Consider the following 20846-nt stretch of genomic DNA (forward strand, 5'->3'; position numbering starts at 1 on the left):
TTTGGGTGTGTAGGAGGCGGCTCAGGGCTAGGGGCAGGGGGTTGGGGAGTGCAGGGTACTCTTACCTCACGGTGGGGGGCTCCCCAGCTCCCACTGGCATGGCCCCCCTGCAAATCCTAGGCGGAGGGGTGTCCACATCAGATGCTGCCTGCGCCCACAGGTCCTGCCCCCACAGCTCCCATTGGCTGTGGTTCCCAGCCAATGGGAGCTGCGGGAACCAGCGCTTGTGGCAGGAGCAGTGGAGCCCCTACCCTGGCCCCTGCTGCCTAGGAGCTGCAGGGATGTGGAGCCAGGTAGGAAGCCCCACCACCCCCTTCCTCCCACAGTAGCAGTGGCATGGCTCAGCCCCTCCTCCCCAGTACCAGCAGGGTTCCCAGATCACCTCCCCAAGCACTCACAGCGCCATACCCAAGTTTTAGTCAGGATTCTAAAAGGACATCTAAAATGTTTTCAAATCTAGATGCCTAAAGTTAACGCCTATATCTACAGTTAGGCATCGGGCAGATTTTCAAAGGCACAAATAGCAGTTAGGTGCTCAAGTTACGACTAATTTTTGGGTACCCCCCATTTCTGGGAGCCCATTTAGGCTCTTTCCAAAAATCAATGATAGTTTGGGTGCATACTTTGTGCTTTTGAAAATCTCCCAAGTTAAAAAAGGAGCCTTATTTTTGGAAATGTTGAGTGTCTACAAATCCCATTAACATTGGCTTGAAAGTCAGGCCATTTTAATTAAGATATCTAAATATGGATTTAGGAGTTTAAATTTGGGCACCCAAATATTTTGGACTTTGTACTTTAATTGGCTCCTGATTTAATAAGGATGAAGGCAAATATTAACAAGGAATCTTTGTGGGTAAGGCACTGACTCCATGCTACCACACTGAATTAATGTTAGTAGAATGTTTATTCAACCTACAGTCATCATCTACTACCGGATTTCTGCCAGGACAGATCCTTCAGTGTGAATTCCCACTGAAGCCAACAGAAGCCCAGGTTGTGCGGCACTTTGAAGATTTGGATGCTTTAGAGGGAGGCACAAAGGGCAGTTTAGATACCTATCTCCAGTTAATTTTCAGTGGAAGATGGATGACTAAACTGTCCTTTGTACTTTTGAAACTTTTCCTTACCGCTCTTCATTTTTAATTAGAGGGACTGTCCTAACGATCAGGTCTCATGCAAATCATCCTGCTTATGTGCCCCTTCTATACAAGCTTAAAACAGAAAAGTTTGATTTAAGAATTCTGCTGGGCTGCCTCACTGAAGTTTTAGTTCTGATGCCTCATGACCCTATTCTTTCATTAATCCTGGCTGAAATACATCTTCCATGTTTTGTATGTTTGTGTTTATTAAAAATACCCACAAAGCCAAACCTTTACATGGAAAACACAATTTTTGTTTAAAAAAATAATTTTGCCAAAACCCCAATTTTCTATCACAAAACAGCTTTGACAGAAAACTTTTGCCCTACACTACAATTACATTAGATCAGTGGTCCCCAAACTTTTTACCTCCTACTCCCTCCCTTACCCAGTCTCTGTCCATCCCCCACCCCCGCAGCTAGGTCCGGGATTGGGGCTGCGGCTCTGGGTGTGTGCGCGCAGAAGGGGTAAGGGGCTGCAAAGGCTGGGACCCCAGCTGGAGCCAGGGGCAGGGCTGGGAGCAGAGCCTTGGCCAGGGACCCTGGAAGCAGGGGCCGGAGCCAGGAACGGAGGTGGGTGGCGCTCGCCCCCCACCCGAGGGCTGGTCCAGGTCCTGGCCACACACCCCAAACGTTCCTCTGTGCCCCCGTGGTGGTGGTGGGGAACAACGCTCCCTACAGTTTGGAGACACCTACACTAGATTTTCCTTTTTATTATTCATTCAATACTCAGGTACTGTCATTTTAGGGAAGATACAGTGTGTTCATAAATATCAATGTTGAATCCCCGCTTTAAGTTCAAAACTCAACCTTAACTATGGAGCTGAGACCTGCACCTCAATAAGGACTTGGTTTTAGAGCTTCTTGTTTTGTCTGTCTCCTGTCTTGTTCAAATTCCATTTCTCCCAGTCAGCTTTTACCTCAGATACATACAAAGTTATTCAGTCAGAAGCTCAAAGTGCTGTACCTGCCCTAGGTCTCCACATTTTGTGGCAGACTCAGGGTAGGTCTTATCACTGTTTCTTTACATGCATCAGTAACTCCTTTCCCCATGGGAGACGTATGCTAGTTTTAATTGGCAGCACAAACAAAAAAACAACTCCCCACCCTACAAACAAGCAACCCTTTTTTTCAAAAACACCCTTTTGGCAGATAACAATGAACTAGACCATTAGGGTTCTACAGTATCATTGGTTTGTTTTTTAAAAGATTTCCAGATAGAGATTTTTACTGAGCTGGTTTGTTAACACTTGAATTTCAATCATCATCATTTATACGTTGCAAGTAGCATACCAATACCCTGCATTTCTACCGTACTTTTAATTCACGGATCTCATCTAAACTGAGCTTCTCCACATTCTTGGAAACTAGGTAAGCATTCTTGATATCCATATTACACACAAGTAAACAAAAGCTGAGACACATTAAGCCATTTAACTAAGCTCAAACTGCAAGCCAATGGCAATACTCTGAATAAACTCAGGAATCATGAAGTTAAGTCTCCCTGTTCTAACCATTAGACACAGCACTGTTTCTCCTGTGACTATTGCCTGCTTTCAGTTATTGAAGTCAACTATGAAAAACTGTAGAAAATTCCCATATGGAGTCATACATAGCAGTTCTGTGAGCACTGGAAGTGTTTCTTGTTGCTGCTGATGTTTTGGTACAAAGAAAAAAGCTCAGTAGGAAAACAAATATAATGCCATCAGATCAAAAATATTCTCCCACCAATCTGGGGTTTGTGTGATATGGGCAACACTCGGTGGGGTACAGGTTTTTGTTGTTGTTACAGGATTGTTTTTTGGGTTTTTTTTGAACCACTTAAGTACTTTGAAGAACCTGTCATGTCAGTTTCTGCAGCTTGCTCAAGTTTGGCCACATTTTTCAGCAGATAGCACTGTATGAGGGCCCAAAATATGAAGTACACAATATGCTACTCAGTGGAGAAGAATGAACTTGTACAGGTTTTGTACTCACGCAGAAGTCGTCTGCATGTCGTGCCAGCTTTTGCTAAAGTTCTGTTTCAGCTCATTCATCAGGTTGATACCAAGCTTTTGTTTGATTTCTGCCAGGTGCTTTTCTTTGGCTGCTAACACTTGCCGTAAAGTTGAAATTTCATCCTCTAGCTGAATAGAATAAAACAGAAATGTTAGCTAGTCGTGGAAAGATAAATAAGTATCACATGGTCAGAGTTAAAAATCTCTACTGATGTTCACGTGAATCTGTATTTGACAGAGAGGCATATGTGGGGGAAAAGGGATTAAAGCAATTTTGCTGGTCCCTGGGAAGCTACCCAGACTACCACATCCATTATTAAAATTCTGTTCAAAATGCACATTTCCTTACATGTATGATCCCACACTCCTCACTCCATGCACGCACCTCGTAAAGGGGACAGTTATCTCACCCTTGGGAAGCAACTGTGCAGCAAGAACTGCTTGGGGGCATCACAAGTCTTTAAATGACACAAGCACTTGATTCACATAGAAAATGGGAATGGGTAGGACCGGAGGAAGACCATGTAACACAGCCGCCTTCCTTTGAATCCATGAGCTTTGCATTTCCTATTTACAGCTTCAGCATATAAAGTATCACAATCCTCCAGTCTTGGACCATATATAATACTCATACACCCCCTCACTCCCCCAAATAGGTTTTAAATAAATAAAGGAGCACCGTTTTTCAAAAAGCATTATGCTTTTCTATGCGAGACTTTTAATCTCTGTTGTTTTATATGGTTGAAATAATAAAAATAGATTTTTGTTTAAGCATTAGATGTTACCAAGGGTGGCCAAGAATCAGTCAGAGTACAACAGAGACTTAGAGTGTAGATATAGGGACTGCTATTGGGACTGGTCCTTGTCTAGGGGTGTCATGCCATAAACTTCCTTGCCCAACCCAGACGTGTCCTCCTCAGGGCTAGTAACAATGTGGCTCATAATTTATCAACCCATCCCAATATAAAGGGGAAGGCGTCATTCCTAGAGTAAAAACTTCACTACGTTTAAGGTACCAGCTATAGAGCCTAGAACAACATAGTGCTCAAGCCCAGGCTGCACATTATAGGCCTGGTTCTCTGCTCCATTGAAGCTCCTTAATGTCACTCCAACAGCTAAAGGGGCCGAATAGAGAGAGTTGAAGAGATCACCTGGAATTTTCCTGGCAAAGGAGGAAGTCCTACTTTATATAAAGCTGACGGAGCAGAGCTATACCATCTCTGTCACATCCCCTGGTATATGGACGTGCCAGGAGCAAGGGAGTGGTTGAAGAGCACTCTCTGCTCTGGCTATTCCATTGGCTATAGCAGGGGTAGGCAACCTACGGCACGCGTGCTGAAGGCGGCACGCAAACTGATTTTCAGTGGTACTTGCACTGCCCGGGTCCTGGCCACTGGTCCAGGGGGCTCTGCATTTTAATTTAATTTTAAATCAAGCTTCTTAAACATTTAAAAAACCTTATTTACTTTACATACAATAGTATAGTTATATATTACAGACTTATAGAAAGAGACCTTAGACTTGATAACTACAGACTAAATTTTACTTGTAGGGGGGGAAAAAATCAGTGGGACTCCTTGCATAGACACAAAGCAAGCAGAAACTGCCCTATAATCTGCCATCTAATCTTTAGTAACATTTCAGTTAAAGGGAGGGTGAAAAAAAGTCAAACCAAGAACTGACCTTGAACTAACCAACTTGTGCATGAGTGAGGTCTAAAGAATATGTTTGGTCAAAAGCAATCTATGGCGCTACTGTTTGTACTCTGGCAGACATGTCTTTTCAAACACAATTTTTCAGACTTCATATTGTTACCTAGCATAGGAATAGTACATTTGGCTAAGGGGAGGACAACTAGCAACAGTTCACCATTTATTCAATCTTCTCATGTCATGAGTCTGCATAGGGCTTAAAATCTCTACCTCACAAAACAGGTAGCCCCAATGTAATAATTAAGTTGCAGTGGTGGTGAGGGTGAAGGACAAATATAGTTATTCTTGACAACACAATTAGAATTTCCATTAAAGCTGTTTTGTTTTTTCCTGTCTATCCTAAGTGTAGGGTGGCCAACTTTCTAATATCTGAAAATTAGACTCCCTAACCCACCCCTTCCCTCAAGGCCCTGCCCCACCTCTTCCCCTTGGTCCCACACCCCACTCTCTCCTTGCCTGCCTCCCTCACTGCTTTCTCCCTTTAACTCCAGTCTGAGCAGCCCCAAGGGACTGGCCCTGCTGGAGCTGGGGTTGGCACCTGGCTGTGCAGGTCAGAAGAGTGCCGTGGCTGCACAGGAGCAGCCAGGCATCCCCACTGGCGAGCTAGGGCGTGGCCCTCTTGCCCAGCAGCCCCCAGCCTCCCTCAGTGCGGCCTATGCAGCAGCCCCCTTCCTCATCTGCTCGAGCCCTCTCTGCCCTGAGAGCACGGCTGGGGGAAGAACCAGCTGGCAGGGCAGCTCATGTTCCTTCCCTCCCAGGGAACGTTCCAAGCCTGCTTGTATGGGAAGATCTTGGTAGATGAGCAAAATGCCAGGACCACTACCAATAACTGGAATATCGATTATCATACTTATTGCCAAAAGCAGCTAAATCAGTAGGTCTTCGTAAGCCACTGCAAAGCCCTTAGCATAACTAAAGAAGCAGCTGGGCGGGGGGATGGGGGGTGGTTTGACCCTCTGTCCTTCCTGATAAGATCTCTGTTGAAATTGCTGAGGTATGTGTTTTAGAAAAACAGGAAGCTTATCCATATCTGCCCTCTGGTATGCATGTTTGTCAGGGCCCTCAAAACATGTAGGCGCTGGGGGAGGGGGGGGGAACACAAAACAAAAAAAAACCACAAAAAAAACCCACACACCACATCTCTCTAATAGATGGGGTAAGAAAAACCTCGCTTAACCTTTGAAATTGCTTGCTTAACAAGTTCTTTTTTTGATTGACATGTTATTGTTACACTAACTCGAATAAATAAGGAGAGAAAGTATAGGGTAGTTGGACTCTTCAGAAACACTTCATAGACACATCTTAGGGTCCCGAGTGGCAGCTGAAAGACAGGCCAATTGGACAGCTGTTGTACCACTCGAAGACCACTCCAGACTTCGGTAATTATTGATTTTTGGGGGTGTTTTACTAACCTGTTTTGGATGTGTGTGTAAGTGCTTGAGACTAAAAGTGGAGCTTTAAGTGAAAGCACTCTTGTGGTGTACTGATTGTGCCAACCACCTATCAGATGGCCTGTCTCCATTGATTTATTTCTTGCCACTGCCTCACCAAGAGTAATTGTTACCAAGAGCTTTGGATGGTTAAAACTATGGTAACAGACTGGGAGTCCCTTACCCCGCTCACTATGGATCTCTGCACTCTGTCCTCAGCTGCAGCCCTGCAAACCACACTCCTCAAAGGAACTGCTCGCACCCTGAGCTGGTGCGTGTGCGCGTGCTGCCACAGGAGCTACCACTTCAGGGCTGGGCAACAGGCTGTAACTCACACACCCCCTCCCCCAGACACACCCGCAGTAACTGGGCTTTTAGTGTCCAGTTAGTATATCTGACCAGACACTGCCAGGTTCCCTTTTCAACCTGACTTTCTGGTTGAAAACCAGACATCTGGCAACCCTATCTAAGTATCCTGGAATCCCTTTATCCTATTGGACATTGTATGATTTAACCCTCTAAACTGCAAAGAATGAGGCAAGCACTAGTGAATAACGCACTGACTTCCAAGGCTGGTTTTGTGTTATTGATCCCAGAACTATTTTTTATCTTGCACACTAATACATTCTCTTACTCTGAAACAGATCAAAGGTTCACTGGTCTTTTAAAAATCTCATTGTTTAATCCCCACCCTATCAGTTTCTCATTTGCCATTACATGGGATCCAAGTTATTCAAGAAGTTTGGGAATTAATCAGCAATTCTAGGCACATGAGATGAAATCCTGCCCTACTGAAGTCAATGCAAAAACTCCTGCTGAATTCAACAGGCCAGGAGTTCACTCATGGAATGCAACAAAGTGTTAGAATCTGCATGTTCCAAATTAACTTCTCGTTTTTCCAGTAAGTTTAGTGGGCACAGGATCATAAATAACTCATAAGAATTCCTTCCTCTTGCCATTGCAGAAACAGCAAAATGAAACATTGGCAAGAATCAGCACCACTAGGGAAGAAACCAGATTCTGTGAAGGGGTAACTGAGCAAATGTTTCTAGAAAGAAGAAACTAAACCATACTGGTTTAAAACTAAATTGGATTATGCATTTATTGATTGGACAGTGAAACTTCAAATTCAATTGCTTGCCACCCAAAACCAAAACTCTGGGTGCATCAGTTCACCCCACTAATACTATTAAACAGTTTAAGATTAAGCCAAAACCAGTATCTTATCTTACTTACAGATACTTAGACATTAATGCTTACCATACAGACTAACACCAAATTGATTACATACCTGTCTGTGCGAACATTCCATCAAAGTCTTTTTGACTAAAATTCTCTCTCTAACTGAGCAAGCGGAAATTAACTAAATCTTCGAAGCTCTATGTAAGCACAAATCCTTTGCATACTGTTGAAACGCAGACAACATTATGCACTCTGTTAGAGGAAAGTAAAGTGTGTTTTTAAACCATTCATTATTAAAAGGAAACCATCGATTTGAAATCTCAGTTAAAAAAAGGCTAAAAACAGTTTCAGATATAAAACCTACTGAAGTTGTTCAACTACCACCATGATTGGGGACTTGTAAGTAACTAGCAGAAAGACTTAGGGATTTGTAGTGGGACTTTCAAAGCACTTAAAGTAGGTAAGTCTGCCTAATCCCCATTCACTTCACTGAGTGTTAGGTGTGTTTTTGAAAATCCCACTATTTGATGCCTTTTGAAAATGGAGCTTAGGTTCATAAGTCACTGAGCTGCTTTTGCATACATTACCCCATTGTTTTCCTAAGGTTAAGCATGTGCAGAAGTGTATGCTAGGTTAGGACCACAGAGAGAGAAGATATAGTCCCTCTGATCATTTTTGGGGTTATAGAATCACATTTATCTTATGTTTTTCTCTCCCCTGTTGTTACATGGGAGATACACAACCAGAGGACGCTGATGACCAACAAAATTATGTTCCCCCTGAATAGTCTATTAGCTTTCCGACTGACTTCAGTAGGAGCACTCGTACAAGTAAGATTACTCATGTGCCTACATGTTTGCAGAAGCAGGCCCTAAGTGTCCACAGACTCTGATGTACGTTACTGAACTTCCTTAAAACAAAACAAAAAAACAACACATTCTGACAAACTCCTGATCCCATGGAAAATTCTGGGGGCAGGTCTGTTGTAATTTTGGAATGTGAAGTGGACCTGTGGTACATTTTTAGTTTCAGATTGTTACAGGAATATAGAATCATTTTTATGTGTACTATAGAAATGCCTGAAGGCCTCAGTTAGGATCAGGGCCCCTCTGTACTAGCCAATGCACAAATGCAAAGTAAGAGACGCTCCATGCCCTGAAAACCTTACCATCTAAAAAAAAAGACAAGAAAGAGTTAAGAGTGGAATACAACATACAAGCAGAGTGGTAAGTGTGATGAAAAGCACACAAGGTAGTGGGCATGCGTGATCCATCCCCAAGTCCAGCAACATACAAGGCAAGGAGAATAAAAAATCAAAACCAAAAAACAACGCATATTTTTATATAATCGGATATATGCACACACATATAGATCTTCTTTTGTTTGTTTAAATAAATACACATCAGGCATACCTGACAGCCACTCATTCTATTAACTGATCTCTTGTAGGCATCAAGAAAGAAGTGGGCCTTGAGGAAGGATTTGAAGGAGAGGCAAGCTGTCCTTACCGACCGACACAGGGAGAACACATGTATAAGGAGAGTGTGGCTAAAGCACCGAGATAACTGGGAGGGATGTGTACTATTGGGCTTGTGTGTCAAGATTAGTATCATTGGTGAAGTGGAGGGTAGGAGAGAGCTCTACAGGAACCTGAAGCTAAAGGAGGGAGAGGAGATTGTCAAAGGCAAAGGAATAAATGGCAGCTGCATCCAACTCCCACTGAAGTTACTTTCAGTGGTAGCTGGGTGCCTAAAACTCTTTGTGCTTTAGGGTACGTCTTCACTGGCAACGTTAAAGCACTGCCATGGCAGCGCTTTAACATAGCTTGTGTAGTCATGGTAGCTCTCTCCCAGCGCTCTAAAAAACCACCTCCATGAGGGGAATAGCTCCTGCACTGTCTACACTGGCACTTCACAGCGCTGAAACTTGCAGCGCTCAGGGGGGTGTTTTTTCACACCCTTGAGTGAGAAAGTTGCAGCGCTGTAAAGTGTCAGTGTAGACAAGCCCTTAGGAAAAAAACTCTCTTCCAGGAAACTTGATCTTAATTTAATTATAGCCTTAGAATCTCCCCAAATTCTCCAGACTTTTTCTAAATGCAATGCTCAAGTGTTTTCCCTTTGAACATAATTACATGCCACTAGAATGCCGTGAGCAATTTAAAACAGTCTTAAAACAGCCCAGCTGACCTAGATACTGTAATTCTAGTGACGACAGAACAACTTTCAATTTGTCTTTGTGTACTTGAATTAAGGGTCTCATCCTGTGTGGTGGGTTCCGAGTGCCCTCAATTCCCACTGACATCAATGAGAGTGAAGGGTGCTCAGGACCTTATAGGATGAGACTCTTGGGGAAACTCATTCGCAGATAACTACAAGGAATTTTCTTTAATTTTCCCCCTTCTCTCTCTTTCAGTCTGCTCTGCCACATGCAGATCAATGAATCCAAGAGCTACAGTGTGCGAGCTGACATACATTTTCTTTAAACATTAAATAACTTCTACCCCATCTGCATGTCCTGAGCTGGATATACAAATATAATTAACAGTCATACGTAAGCTTCCTTTCTATTATTTACAGGTGTACAAATTCACTATAGGAGCAACATGTAGCTAACATTTCAGAGACATTAGATCTTCCCATAGCCTTAAAAGCCCAGCTGGGCAGAAACAATCACTTGGTTTTTACTCCTTCAGGAAATCACAAGTCAGCCAACAGAATGAATCAAACAAAAGTCTCAGTGGCTTAGTTTAAAAAAAAAAAAAAAAAATCAGAGAAGGTCATGGAGGATAGGACAATCAATGACTACTAGCCAAGATGGTTAGGAATGGAACCCCATGCTTGGGGTGTCTCTAAACCACCAACTGCCAGAAGCTGGAGCAGGATGGCAGGGAATGGATCATTTATAATTGCCCTGTTCTGTTCATTCCCTCTGAAGCACCTGGCACTGGCTACGGTCAGGTGAGAGGATACTGGGTTAGCTGGATCACCGGGCTGACCCTGTATGGCTGTTCTTATGACTATTAATTGCAATTTAAATATTTTTACTGCATAGTGGAGAAAGACTAGTCTCTGCTAAGAATTGTCCTTTGAATTACATCATCTAGTCCTGTATCAGCATCTCATAATTGCCAGTACCAGATGCTCCAGAGGATGGTTCAATTACAGAAGAACTTTCCTATGACCCTGCCAACTGTTAGTGTCTACTCATGCACTGAAGCTTTAAGGTTTGTCTCTTCCAAAATGTTTGGCTTATTAAAATCCCTAGAATTGGAACTTTTATTGTTTTGAATTTCCCACCTTCTGGTTTCACTGATTGTCCCTTTCTTATTGTATTATGAGAGAGTGAATAGAAGTTCACAATTTACCTTCTCTTTATCCTTCTTTACTGTGAATACTTTTCTCACAATCCCTCTTATTTGTCTCCTCTCTGAAGTAAACAACCCCAATTCTTTCAATCTTGCTCCATATGAAGGTTTTTCCATGCTTCTAATTGGCTGCCCCTCATCTATTTCTTCTGTATCATACAGCAGACACCATGGAAGGCTGCACTCAGACTGGATTTAAGCCTGATGTTGACTCTCTTCCTAACCTCACCAAAACTAAATCAATAGTGCCATGTAATTTCATCCAGTTCAGGCTCCCCCAACGTCCTTCAGCCATTTATTTATTTATTTGGCACAAATTCTCTTCACAGTACTGTAAGAAGTTGTGTTGTCATGACGTTGCAATCACCATCAGTGTCATTTTCTCTAAGAATCATGTAATCAGTTCTTTTCAGTAAGTGTGTCACAGGCCGGCTGGCCCTTCCACAGAGAGTGAGAGAGAGAGAGAGAGGTCTCAGCCCACCTGTGACACAGCTGATTTGCCTACCCAGGTGGAAAGAATGAATCAAGTCACATGACAGTCAGTCATGTGATTAAACCAGGCCTCTGAGGGTTAGAAAAACAGAAGCTTGTGAATAACTAAAGTGAGGCACTGCAGAGTGGAGTTGCAGGAAGAGAGACTCTCTTGCAGTGGTCCCTCAGGAAAGGCGTCATGGCTGGGTAGAAAGACCCAGCTGAAAGTTTCGTCTTCCATTTGGGGAGTGGCAAAGGCGGCAGGCCAGGCCTTATGTCTTTTCCTGTGAACAGAGAACGAGCCAATACCTGAGGGAGGAGGAGTTGGGCCCAGCTTTAAGGGGTGGGAGGATGGAAGACCTTTGATGTTTGTTCTGGAACTTTGTTTTAACACACCATACACTTCAAGAAGAGTGGTTGTTACTGGACTTATGAAAGCCTTTTGTGCATCAGGAGTTGTGTATTGAGGAGCCTGGAAGAGGGGAAACAGAGGCAGGGTTCTTTCATTCACTGTATGTGCTGCAAATTTAAGACTAAATGACACATGGCTCTTGTTTGTTAAAATAACACACCCACTAATTTTACCTCTGCCGTCAATAGATGATTAGTTTTCCAAAAATAATCTGACAGAATGAATCACCTTGCACTATTCTAGTCTAGAATAATTAAATAAAGGAAATATAATGTTCTTGTGACATATGCACTTGATCCTGCTAATAACTTCCAAATTCAGGAGGTATAAATATTAATATCCAGGGGATCAAAAAGCATTACCTTGGCTAGCTCAATCTTTAATTCTTCTCTCTCTTCTTCAGAAATCATACTTGTGAAATCAATATCAGTGACAGTTTCTTCATCTGTCTCGTGCAATGGCTGTGTTTCCAGCAGACCTTTGAAAGTAAGAAAGTAACAGTCAATAAAACTCTTACAATACATTTTACTGAGTGGTGGCGGGGAGGGGGCAGAGGGTGGCCAACTGTACGAAACCTAAATAAAGGCCTAACTTTTGTTACATGCACTAGAGTTATCCAGGTCTTTCTGATACAGCCCATTTGGAGTCCTCTTCTTTTTGCTTTTGTAAACCTATTGCAAATGATAGATTATCACAGAATCATAAAAATGCAGGGCTGGAAAGGACCTCAAGAGGTCATCTAGTCCATCTCCCTGCCCGAGGCAGGGTTAAATATGCCTAGGCCATCCCTGACTGGTGTTTGTCTAAACCTGCAGCATTCCTTCTCAGGAGCGCCCAGGACAGGCCCTTCTCTCTGCCTTGTCAGCCCCTTTCTGAGTTGTCTGGCTTCCTTTTAAGCTCCATCTCCACCTGGAGCATGCTCTGCAGATGTGGCTGGGCCCAAAATTGTTCTTTAACCCCTTCAGTCCTAGTGTGAGGCTTAAAAAACCCCATCACACCAACCTAGATCTCCCTTGCTGTAAACTAAGCTGATTACTTCTTGCACCACCCTTGATGGACATGGAGAACAATAGTATTTTGTTGTACTGTTTTTGTATAATATTGACATGAAGGCACCAACAAGATCAAAAAAATAAAATCTCACTGGATGCAGCATACAACACTACTGCATCATGATAGTATAGAAGAAAAGAACATGAAAAACCTAGCCTTTTCTTCAAATTAAAAAAATAAATCTGTTAATAAATATGGATCATTGCTGTGTGATGTCCACAACAAGGATGACAATATAACTTCTGGTCAATATAGCACTATGTTATACAGTAGATCAATATACACTTTACATTTTTCACGTGTCTTGTTCGAGGTGTTTCAGAGCCTCTCCTACTAACGGAGTACTGCTGCTAGGGAAGTGTACCTCAGGGATTGACTTCACTGTTAAAAAGGTGTGTTTTTTTACCTCAGCTGACTTATGCACATGAGCTATCCCAAGATAATAAAAAAAAGAAATAGCGAAGACAAAGCATTTTAGTTTTACCATGAGGTAAACTTACCATGCTCAGTTCTATACTGGCCGTAAGTTACTAGGATTGGGGGGGGGGAAGCAGTAGACGTGATATTAAAATCAAGAGAAGGCTTTCGACACAGTCCCACAGGACATTCTCAAACAAAATAGGGAAATGTGGTCTAGATGAGATTACTATATAGGTGGGTGTACAACCTGTTGAAAGATCAAACAGTAGTTCTCAATGGTTTTCTGTCACACAGAGGATATATCTAGTGGAGTCCCACAGGGGATCAGATTTAATATTTTCATTAATGACTGGGATAACGGCGTGGAGAGTATGCTTATAAAATTTGCAGGTGACACCAAGATGGGAGTGGTTGCAAGCATCTTGACAAATTGGTCTGAAATTAACAAGATGAAATTCAGTAAAGACAAGGACAAAGTTCTACACTTAGTAAAGGAAAAATATCAAATGCACAACTACAAAATGGGGAATAACTGACCAGATGGGTAGTACTGCTTCAAAGAATGTAGGGGTTATAGTGAATCACAAATTGAACGAGTCAATGATGTGATGCAGTTGCAAAAATAAACTAACTAACTAAATAATAATGCTTATATCCTGGGATGTATGAAGAGGAGCATTATATGGATTACACTGGAGGTAATTGTCTCTGTACAATTTTCCCTGTACAAACACTGATGCACATGCTTAATCTTACTATCGTGTAGTCCCATTGAAATCAATGACAGTATTCATTGTACTTAAGTGCATGCTTAACTGCATCCAGGATCAAGGCCATGATTTGTCTCTTATGTTCAGATGCTCTGGAGATCAGCAGCATCATGTATTATTCACAGGGCCAGCTCCAGGCAACAGCTAAGGAAGCTGGTGCTTGGGGCAGCCAATACAAAGGGGCAGCACTCCATCCGCTATTGGGTCTTCTGTGGGAATTCAGTGGTGGAAATTCAGCGGTGGGTCCCTCAGTACCTCTCATCCTCTTTGAGCTGCCGCCGAAGAGGAAGAGAGGTAGTGAAGGACCTGCCGTCAAAGAATGGAGCCAATTGGCTTCCCCCCACCCCCACTTGGGGGCCGGGGGCAGAAAACCTGGAGCTCGCCCTGATTATTCAATAAGCACTAACAGGAAAGGGAGTTTTACAAATGGCATCTAGTGACTGTCAGAAGAAAGTTGGTGGCTTAAATAACTGGTGGATGCTTCCTATTCTTGGTTGCAAGGAAAATGTGGAACTTTACCAGACTCCTCCTCCCCCAGCCTCTCCTTTCCTGTGGATTGCCTAGGGTGCCTGGCTCATAACGTTCGTGTGTTAAACTTTGCTATACAACAAAACTGGTTCTTATCAATTTCAAACTGCAGTCCACAGGGTTCTGAATACCAAGCACGAACCAGACCATAGTTTTGACGACTTCACTCTGGTGCCGCTTGGCAAAGCAACGAGTTGCAATAGAACCACTGACCTGTCTGGTGGCATTCTCAGGAACAGAGCATTGTGTTGATTCATGTTTGGAAGCTTACCTTTGTAACCATATGGGTCAGAAAACTTTTAAATAAAAATAAAAGCTTAAATTGTGCAGAAATTGATCATTTAGATACTAAGCTTTTCTGAGCAAGCTAGCATGATGTGATAAGTGAATTTTTAAAGCCCTGACAAAAGAAAAACATTTTACACAAACTGCAGGAAAATAATTTTCAAATTATTTTTTTATTAGCCAGAAGAGCCAATTATTGTTTCTAATTTATTCTGAGATTTTAAAACAGTCTTACTAACAGCCTTTTCATAGCGCCAATCCGTACTTCAGAAATGAAAGAAAAAATTACAGACTCCAGCAGAAAAAAAATAAAAAGACTGTTTAAGGGTCTCAGCTTTGTCCTTCAAATACTCCATCAACCAGTATGTCAAAACAGCCGTCACCGTAAATTTCTACTTTAGACTCTGAAGCCTTAATAAATACAATCCACAACTACATGTATCCAGTGCAACTTCTGACCAGAAACAAACAACCAACAACAAAAAATCACCACACTTCTGGGTCAGCTATAGCCTAAACAAAAAATGCTTTACAATGTGCATCACTCAGCTGCCACAGAGACATAGATACGTCTGAACAGAATTCAGCACAGTTTGACGACGATAAAATGAACTCTGGGGCCAGCCAGAGGCTGATCTGGTCCCTAATCTAAGATACAGCATCCAGATAAAAGGTGGTAAGGGTATGTCTACACTACGAAATTAGGTCAATTTTATAGAAGTCAATTTTTTAGAATTCGATTTTATACAGTCTATTGCGTATGTTCACACTAAGCGCATTAAGTCAGTGGAGTGCGTCCTAACTACTGTGGCTAGCATCGACTTACAGAGTGGTGCACTGTGGGTAGCTATCCCACAGTTCCCACAGCCCATTGGAATTCTGGGTTAAGCTCCCAATGCCTGATGGGGCAAAAACTTTGTCACGGGTGGTTTTGGGTACATGTCATCAGGCCCCCCTCCCTCCCTCCTTCCGTGAAAGCAACTGCAGACAATTGTTTAACGCCTTTTTTTCCCGGGGTCCGGTCCGCTGGACCCGCTCAGCCCACTGCCTGCCTGGATGATCGGAACCCCAGGCAGGCAGCGAGCTGAGCAGGGCCAATGGACGGAACCCGCTGCCAGTCTGGGGCTCTGTCCGCTGGCTCCTGCCAGCCAGGGTCCCGCTCAGCCAGCAGACCTCGGTGAGGTCGATCAAGGTGCCTGGACAGACATGGCTATCCTCCTCTTAGAGCACTGAATGGGAGTGACTCCAGGTCATTCTCTTCCTTAAGTTTCGTCTCCTGGAGATGCAGTCCTGCCTGGAGTATCATGCGAGCTGGAGGCTTCTGCCTCAGGCTGCTCTCCCAGCCGGCATTACCACGCGGTTGCACCTACCCCAGCTTGCTCCTTGCTCCCATGGCTCATGATGCCTGGACAGTAATAAGGAGCAGTTCAACTTGTGGAATGACAAATCCAGAATGAAGGATTGCACTCTATGGGCCACGTTAAGATTATTTCAGAGTCCTAGATAGCATTTAGTCACTATAAAAGGAGCGGGGGAAAAATTTTTCATGAAGCCTAACAAAAACGTTAATTTATCAGAGCAGCTGAAAGAGTAAGGAATCCAGGCGTATAACTTAGAGAGAGCTTCCATATTATTTAACTCATAACTGATATAATTCAAAGTAAAATTTCACAGTGCGGTCTGTTCTAAGACTGAAAATGCAGGAGGGGAGTCAGAAGAAGAACAGTGACCTGTTTCTGCCTGGTTTCGAACTGGGGATGTTTCACATGTTAGGTGAACGTTATCACCACTACACTCACTCCTTGTAAGAATCAAGCAGAATTGCAGCCTCAGCCTTCTGAGGAAGGCAGGGACTGGTCTGCCCCTACTCGCTGGAGATGCCTCCTACCTTAAAGAGGGTGGGCGTGGGATCAGTGCTGTAATTTCCTCCCTACACTGGCTAGCTGCATAAGGGCTAGTATTGGGAGCAGAACCGGCTCTAGGCACCAGCAAACCAAGTACGTGCTTGGGGCAGCATAATTCCAGGGGTGGCACTCCAGCCACTTATTTTTTAGGGGGCGGGGGGGTGCTTTGGCAGTTGCGCTCTCAGAGATGGGTTTTTTTTAATTTTGGGCTTGGGGCAGCAGTGTTCCTAAGCAGCACAATCTAGCCCTAATTTGGAAATAGCTTTAGAAATATCATTGCTTAGCAGTTCTCAAATTATGGTTTGTGGAACACTTGTTTGTAGTCCCTGGCCAACTTGCTGGTCACAGTATGCAAGCCCTGGTCTTCCTTTGCAGCTACAAAGGAACATTAAAAGATTAAAATACTTTCCTAATATTGTTTTCCTATGGAAGGAATTGCTGCAGATGCCGGAGGCCTGTTATTCCATCCCTAATGGAAGATAGCTTGTGCAATAACAAACAACAGAACATACTCCATGACATGACCTCTATGCTAAGATGCGATGTGCACTCAAAGAGTTTGCTCATCTTGCCACAGATAAATCAAGTGGCAGTTCAGTGGGTAAAAGCAGCACAATTCCAGCTGTAGTAAAGAGCACATATTACCTATGAAAAACAATTACCAGACTTCAACCCAAGGTCTAACCCTCCAACCAAAACCATTTTCTGAAATATCCAGTGCACATATTAGTCAGGCTTGGACTTTAACATCTTATGCAATCACTTCTAGCTCTCTGCCCAGTATAATATTCTTGGCTGCCTGAAGGAACAAAGATGGCTTTGCTTTTTAAATTGTAGGTATGATAATACAAAGCAATTGTTGTGAAACATTGTAACAGTTCAAAGCCAGCAGAGGTTTCTTTCCACTATATCAGTGGTTTGAGCATTGGCCTGCTAAACCCAGGGTTGTGAGTTCAATCCTTGAGGGGGCCACTTAGGGATCTGGGGCAAAAATCAGTACTTGGCCCTGCTCGTGAAGGCAGGGGGCTGGACTTGATGACCTTCCAAGGTCCCTTCCAGTTCTAGGTGATAGGTATAGGTATATCAATAGTGAAAGTAACAACAGTATTGTACCATTCATTGTGCTATTAATCATTCTTCACAACTTCCGGACCTAAAGGGTCAGGGAAAAAGAAAAAAAAAAACCAAAAACATGTCACAAATGGAAGGGTCATTTTATTTTCTATAGCCAGTAACAACAAAGATGAAGTGAATGATGGGAAATGAGAAAATAGGTGCCATTGTGCTACAAGATAGATTTGCTCTCTGCAAATCAGCTTGTTTCTTTAAGTGACAGATCAGCATGATTTGTATAAAACAAATTAAGAACTAAAGAAAAGAATCAAATTAGACTAGAGCTGTATGAATGTAGGGGGAGCTAGGAGCTAAAAAATAGGGAAAACAATCAGGGGAGGAGTTCTAACCCCAAAATGTACAGATGGTTGAGGGTGTGGCCCAAAATGACTCAAACTGATGTAACTCTATTGACCTCCATGGGAAGTAAGCACGTGCATTGTGCTTAAGTAAAGTTTCTATTAATAGAATCTGACACCTTTCACCCAGTACTCTCCAATTCTTTACTAGTAAAATGCCCAGGATTTTGTCAGCTATGCTGAGAGAATGAAGTGAATTAATGGAAATATGAGTGATGTAAGAGTCCATAGTAGTCATTAAACATTCAGAACATGTAGGATACTGGAGGAACATAACCCATCAGTACCTCTACACAGGAGTGGGGCCCAAACCATATTCATGGAATCATCTCCCGTGGAACGCATGTTTTTCGTATTTTTGGAGCACATCTGTGTTTGCCATTGGCAACATATGTTGTTACAGAACTGTCAGTAAGAGGCTAGGCTTTCCAGAGTGACCAAAAGACTAGCTCACCCAACCTCAACTTGGAATGGACCACTTTATCAGGATATGAGACTTGTGATCCCCTGATTTACGTGGAAGTTCTCTGGGGAAGTGCCATTGGGTGGAGCGAACTGGAATCACAACCGTAAAAATCCAGGTACATGTACAAGGCGGCATGATCTTTCTGGGCCACCACAACACCAAGAATAAGGTCACAAAGGTAACTACAGGCTATACCAGCCAAGTGACTGAAGAAGCCCACTGGCCAGAATAAGGTACCAAGGAGAGACACAATATCACATGGTCCCCAAACTGCAGGTTCTAATTCTGATGCTCAGAAGATCAGCAAGCTAAAGAGCCAACCTCTTCTCCAAGAAACTGTTTGTTCCTCTTGTAATCTTCTTGCCACCGGTATTATTGATTTTTTCAGCACTTTTGGGGTATGTATATTACAGAAATAGAATATACATATTCTAATTCTAAAGTAAGTTCTATCTTAAATCACTTTGTCACCCTGGGCTGTAAGTGTTTGCAGAAATCACTCTGTCCTTAGAACAGGGGTTGGCAACCTTTCAGAAGCGGCATGCCAAGTCTTCATTTATTCACTTTAATTTAAGGTTTCGTGGGCCGGTAATACATTTTAATGTTTTTGAGAAGGTCTCTCTCTCTCTCTAAAGTCTATATATTATATAACTAAACTAGTGTTGTATTGTAAAATAAACAAGGTTTTCAAAATGTTTAAGAAGCTTCATTTAAAATTAAAATGTTGATCTTACACCACCGGCCCGCTTAGCCCACTGCTGCTCTGGGGTTCTGTTCACCTATGCCGGCAGCGGGCTGAGCGGGGCCTGTGTCTGGGACCCTTGCTGGCAAGGGGCCGGCAGCCAGAACCCCAGACCGGCAGCAGATTGCGCGGGGCTCAGCCCGCTGCTGCTCAGGGGTTCCATCCGCCAGCTCCTGCCAGCCGGGATCCCGGCTGCCGAACCCGCTCAGCCCGCTGCCGGTCTGGGGTCCCAGCCCTGCCTACATACAGTGGGTACCTTTCTCCCTGGTTCTGGCCCATTCTCTTCCTCTCTCTCTGCACTGAGCTAAGGATGGGAGTGCACTGAGCACAGGGCTGGGGGTGAAGGGTCTGGCCAGGAGCTAGAATGAGGGAGGGGGCTCAGGGTTGGGGTAGGAGGTTTGGGTGTGGAGCACTTACCTGGGCAGCTCCCATTTGGTGCAAGGGGTGCAGGTGGGAATGTGGGGTGGGGGCGTGCAGGAGCTCCCGTTTGGTGCTCAGGGTGGGGGTAGGGATGTGGGGGGTGCAAGAGTCAGGATATAGGGGGTGCATGAGGTGTGGGGGGCCTGGGTATGTGGGGGGTGCCAGAGTCAGGGCTGGGGTCGTGTTGGGGTGAAGGAGTCAAGCAGAGGGATGAGTGTGTGTGAGGGGGGTACAGAGCTCAGGGCAGGGACCTAGGAGGTGTGCAGGGCTCAAGGCAGAGGGCTGGGTGTGTGGGCACAGGGCTGGGTTTGTGAGAGAGGGTGTCAGGGCAGGGGGCTGGAGGGGATATGCCCCCGTTTCCCCCCCCCCCCTTCCCCAAGGCCCTGCCCCCACTTCTACTCTGCCTCCGACAGGAGCAGCGAGCAGGCTGACACTGCTCCTTCCTGACCCCCTCCTCGCAAGGGCCATTAGCTGATCGGCGGGAAGGGAGAGAGGGACAGAGAGGCAGAGGAGGGGCAGGAACCCAGCACACTACAGGAAGAGGCAGGGGAGCTGGCAGGACCCAGCTTCTGCCCCCACAGGATGGGGTGTGGCGGCGGAGGACAGAGAAGAGTGGGCCGGTCCGGGTAGGATTTTTAATGGCACGCTGCTGTATGTGCCATAAAAAAAAATTGATATTGATTCATAGATAATATATATATATATATATATATATATATATATATATATATATATATATATATATATATATATTCTATCAATCGGCTCACGTGCCGTCTTTGTCACGCGTGCCACAGGTTGCCGACCCCTGCCTGTTAATCACGCTCTACGGTGGTTAGATTAGTTAGGAAGAGAGTCAACTGTGGAAATCATTCAGAAAATGGCAACCTGGAAGGAGTCTGGGTGCAGTTTCATAAGGTTTCCTGGGACAGTAATGTACAAGAATTGATCATCTGTTATGTTAACTTCTTGCTTTAAGTCTTGATTGTATTCATCCAATGATTGAGTCAACTGTCAATTTCATGCTCTATTGTCAGTTTATTTAATTAAATTCCTATTTTAATTTTGATTTGACAATTT

The 20846-nt window shown here is 43.8% G+C and overlaps 1 protein-coding gene across 5 annotated transcripts in view; it reads right to left on the bottom strand.

Annotated features, from left to right (window-relative positions):
• The window catches only part of TPD52L1 (TPD52 like 1), a 69238-nt gene that overhangs the window by 34091 nt on the left and 14301 nt on the right, over positions 1–20846 (bottom strand). For 4 of the 5 annotated variants that reach the window (XM_039531691.1, XM_039531693.1, XM_039531690.1 and 1 more), the window contains exons 2-3: positions 12069–12184; positions 3116–3264 (exon numbers count right to left, since the gene is read on the bottom strand). In XM_039531691.1, the coding sequence (XP_039387625.1) occupies positions 3116–3264; positions 12069–12184 (265 nt within the window). Of the gene's footprint in view, positions 1–3115; positions 3265–7568; positions 7712–11603; positions 11767–12068; positions 12185–20846 lie in introns of those variants that run through there. The other variant, XM_039531694.1, reaches the window with a different exon arrangement.

The sequence above is a fragment of the Mauremys reevesii genome, linkage group 3 (assembly GCF_016161935.1).
Source record: "Mauremys reevesii isolate NIE-2019 linkage group 3, ASM1616193v1, whole genome shotgun sequence".
Lineage (NCBI taxonomy): Eukaryota > Metazoa > Chordata > Testudines > Geoemydidae > Mauremys > Mauremys reevesii.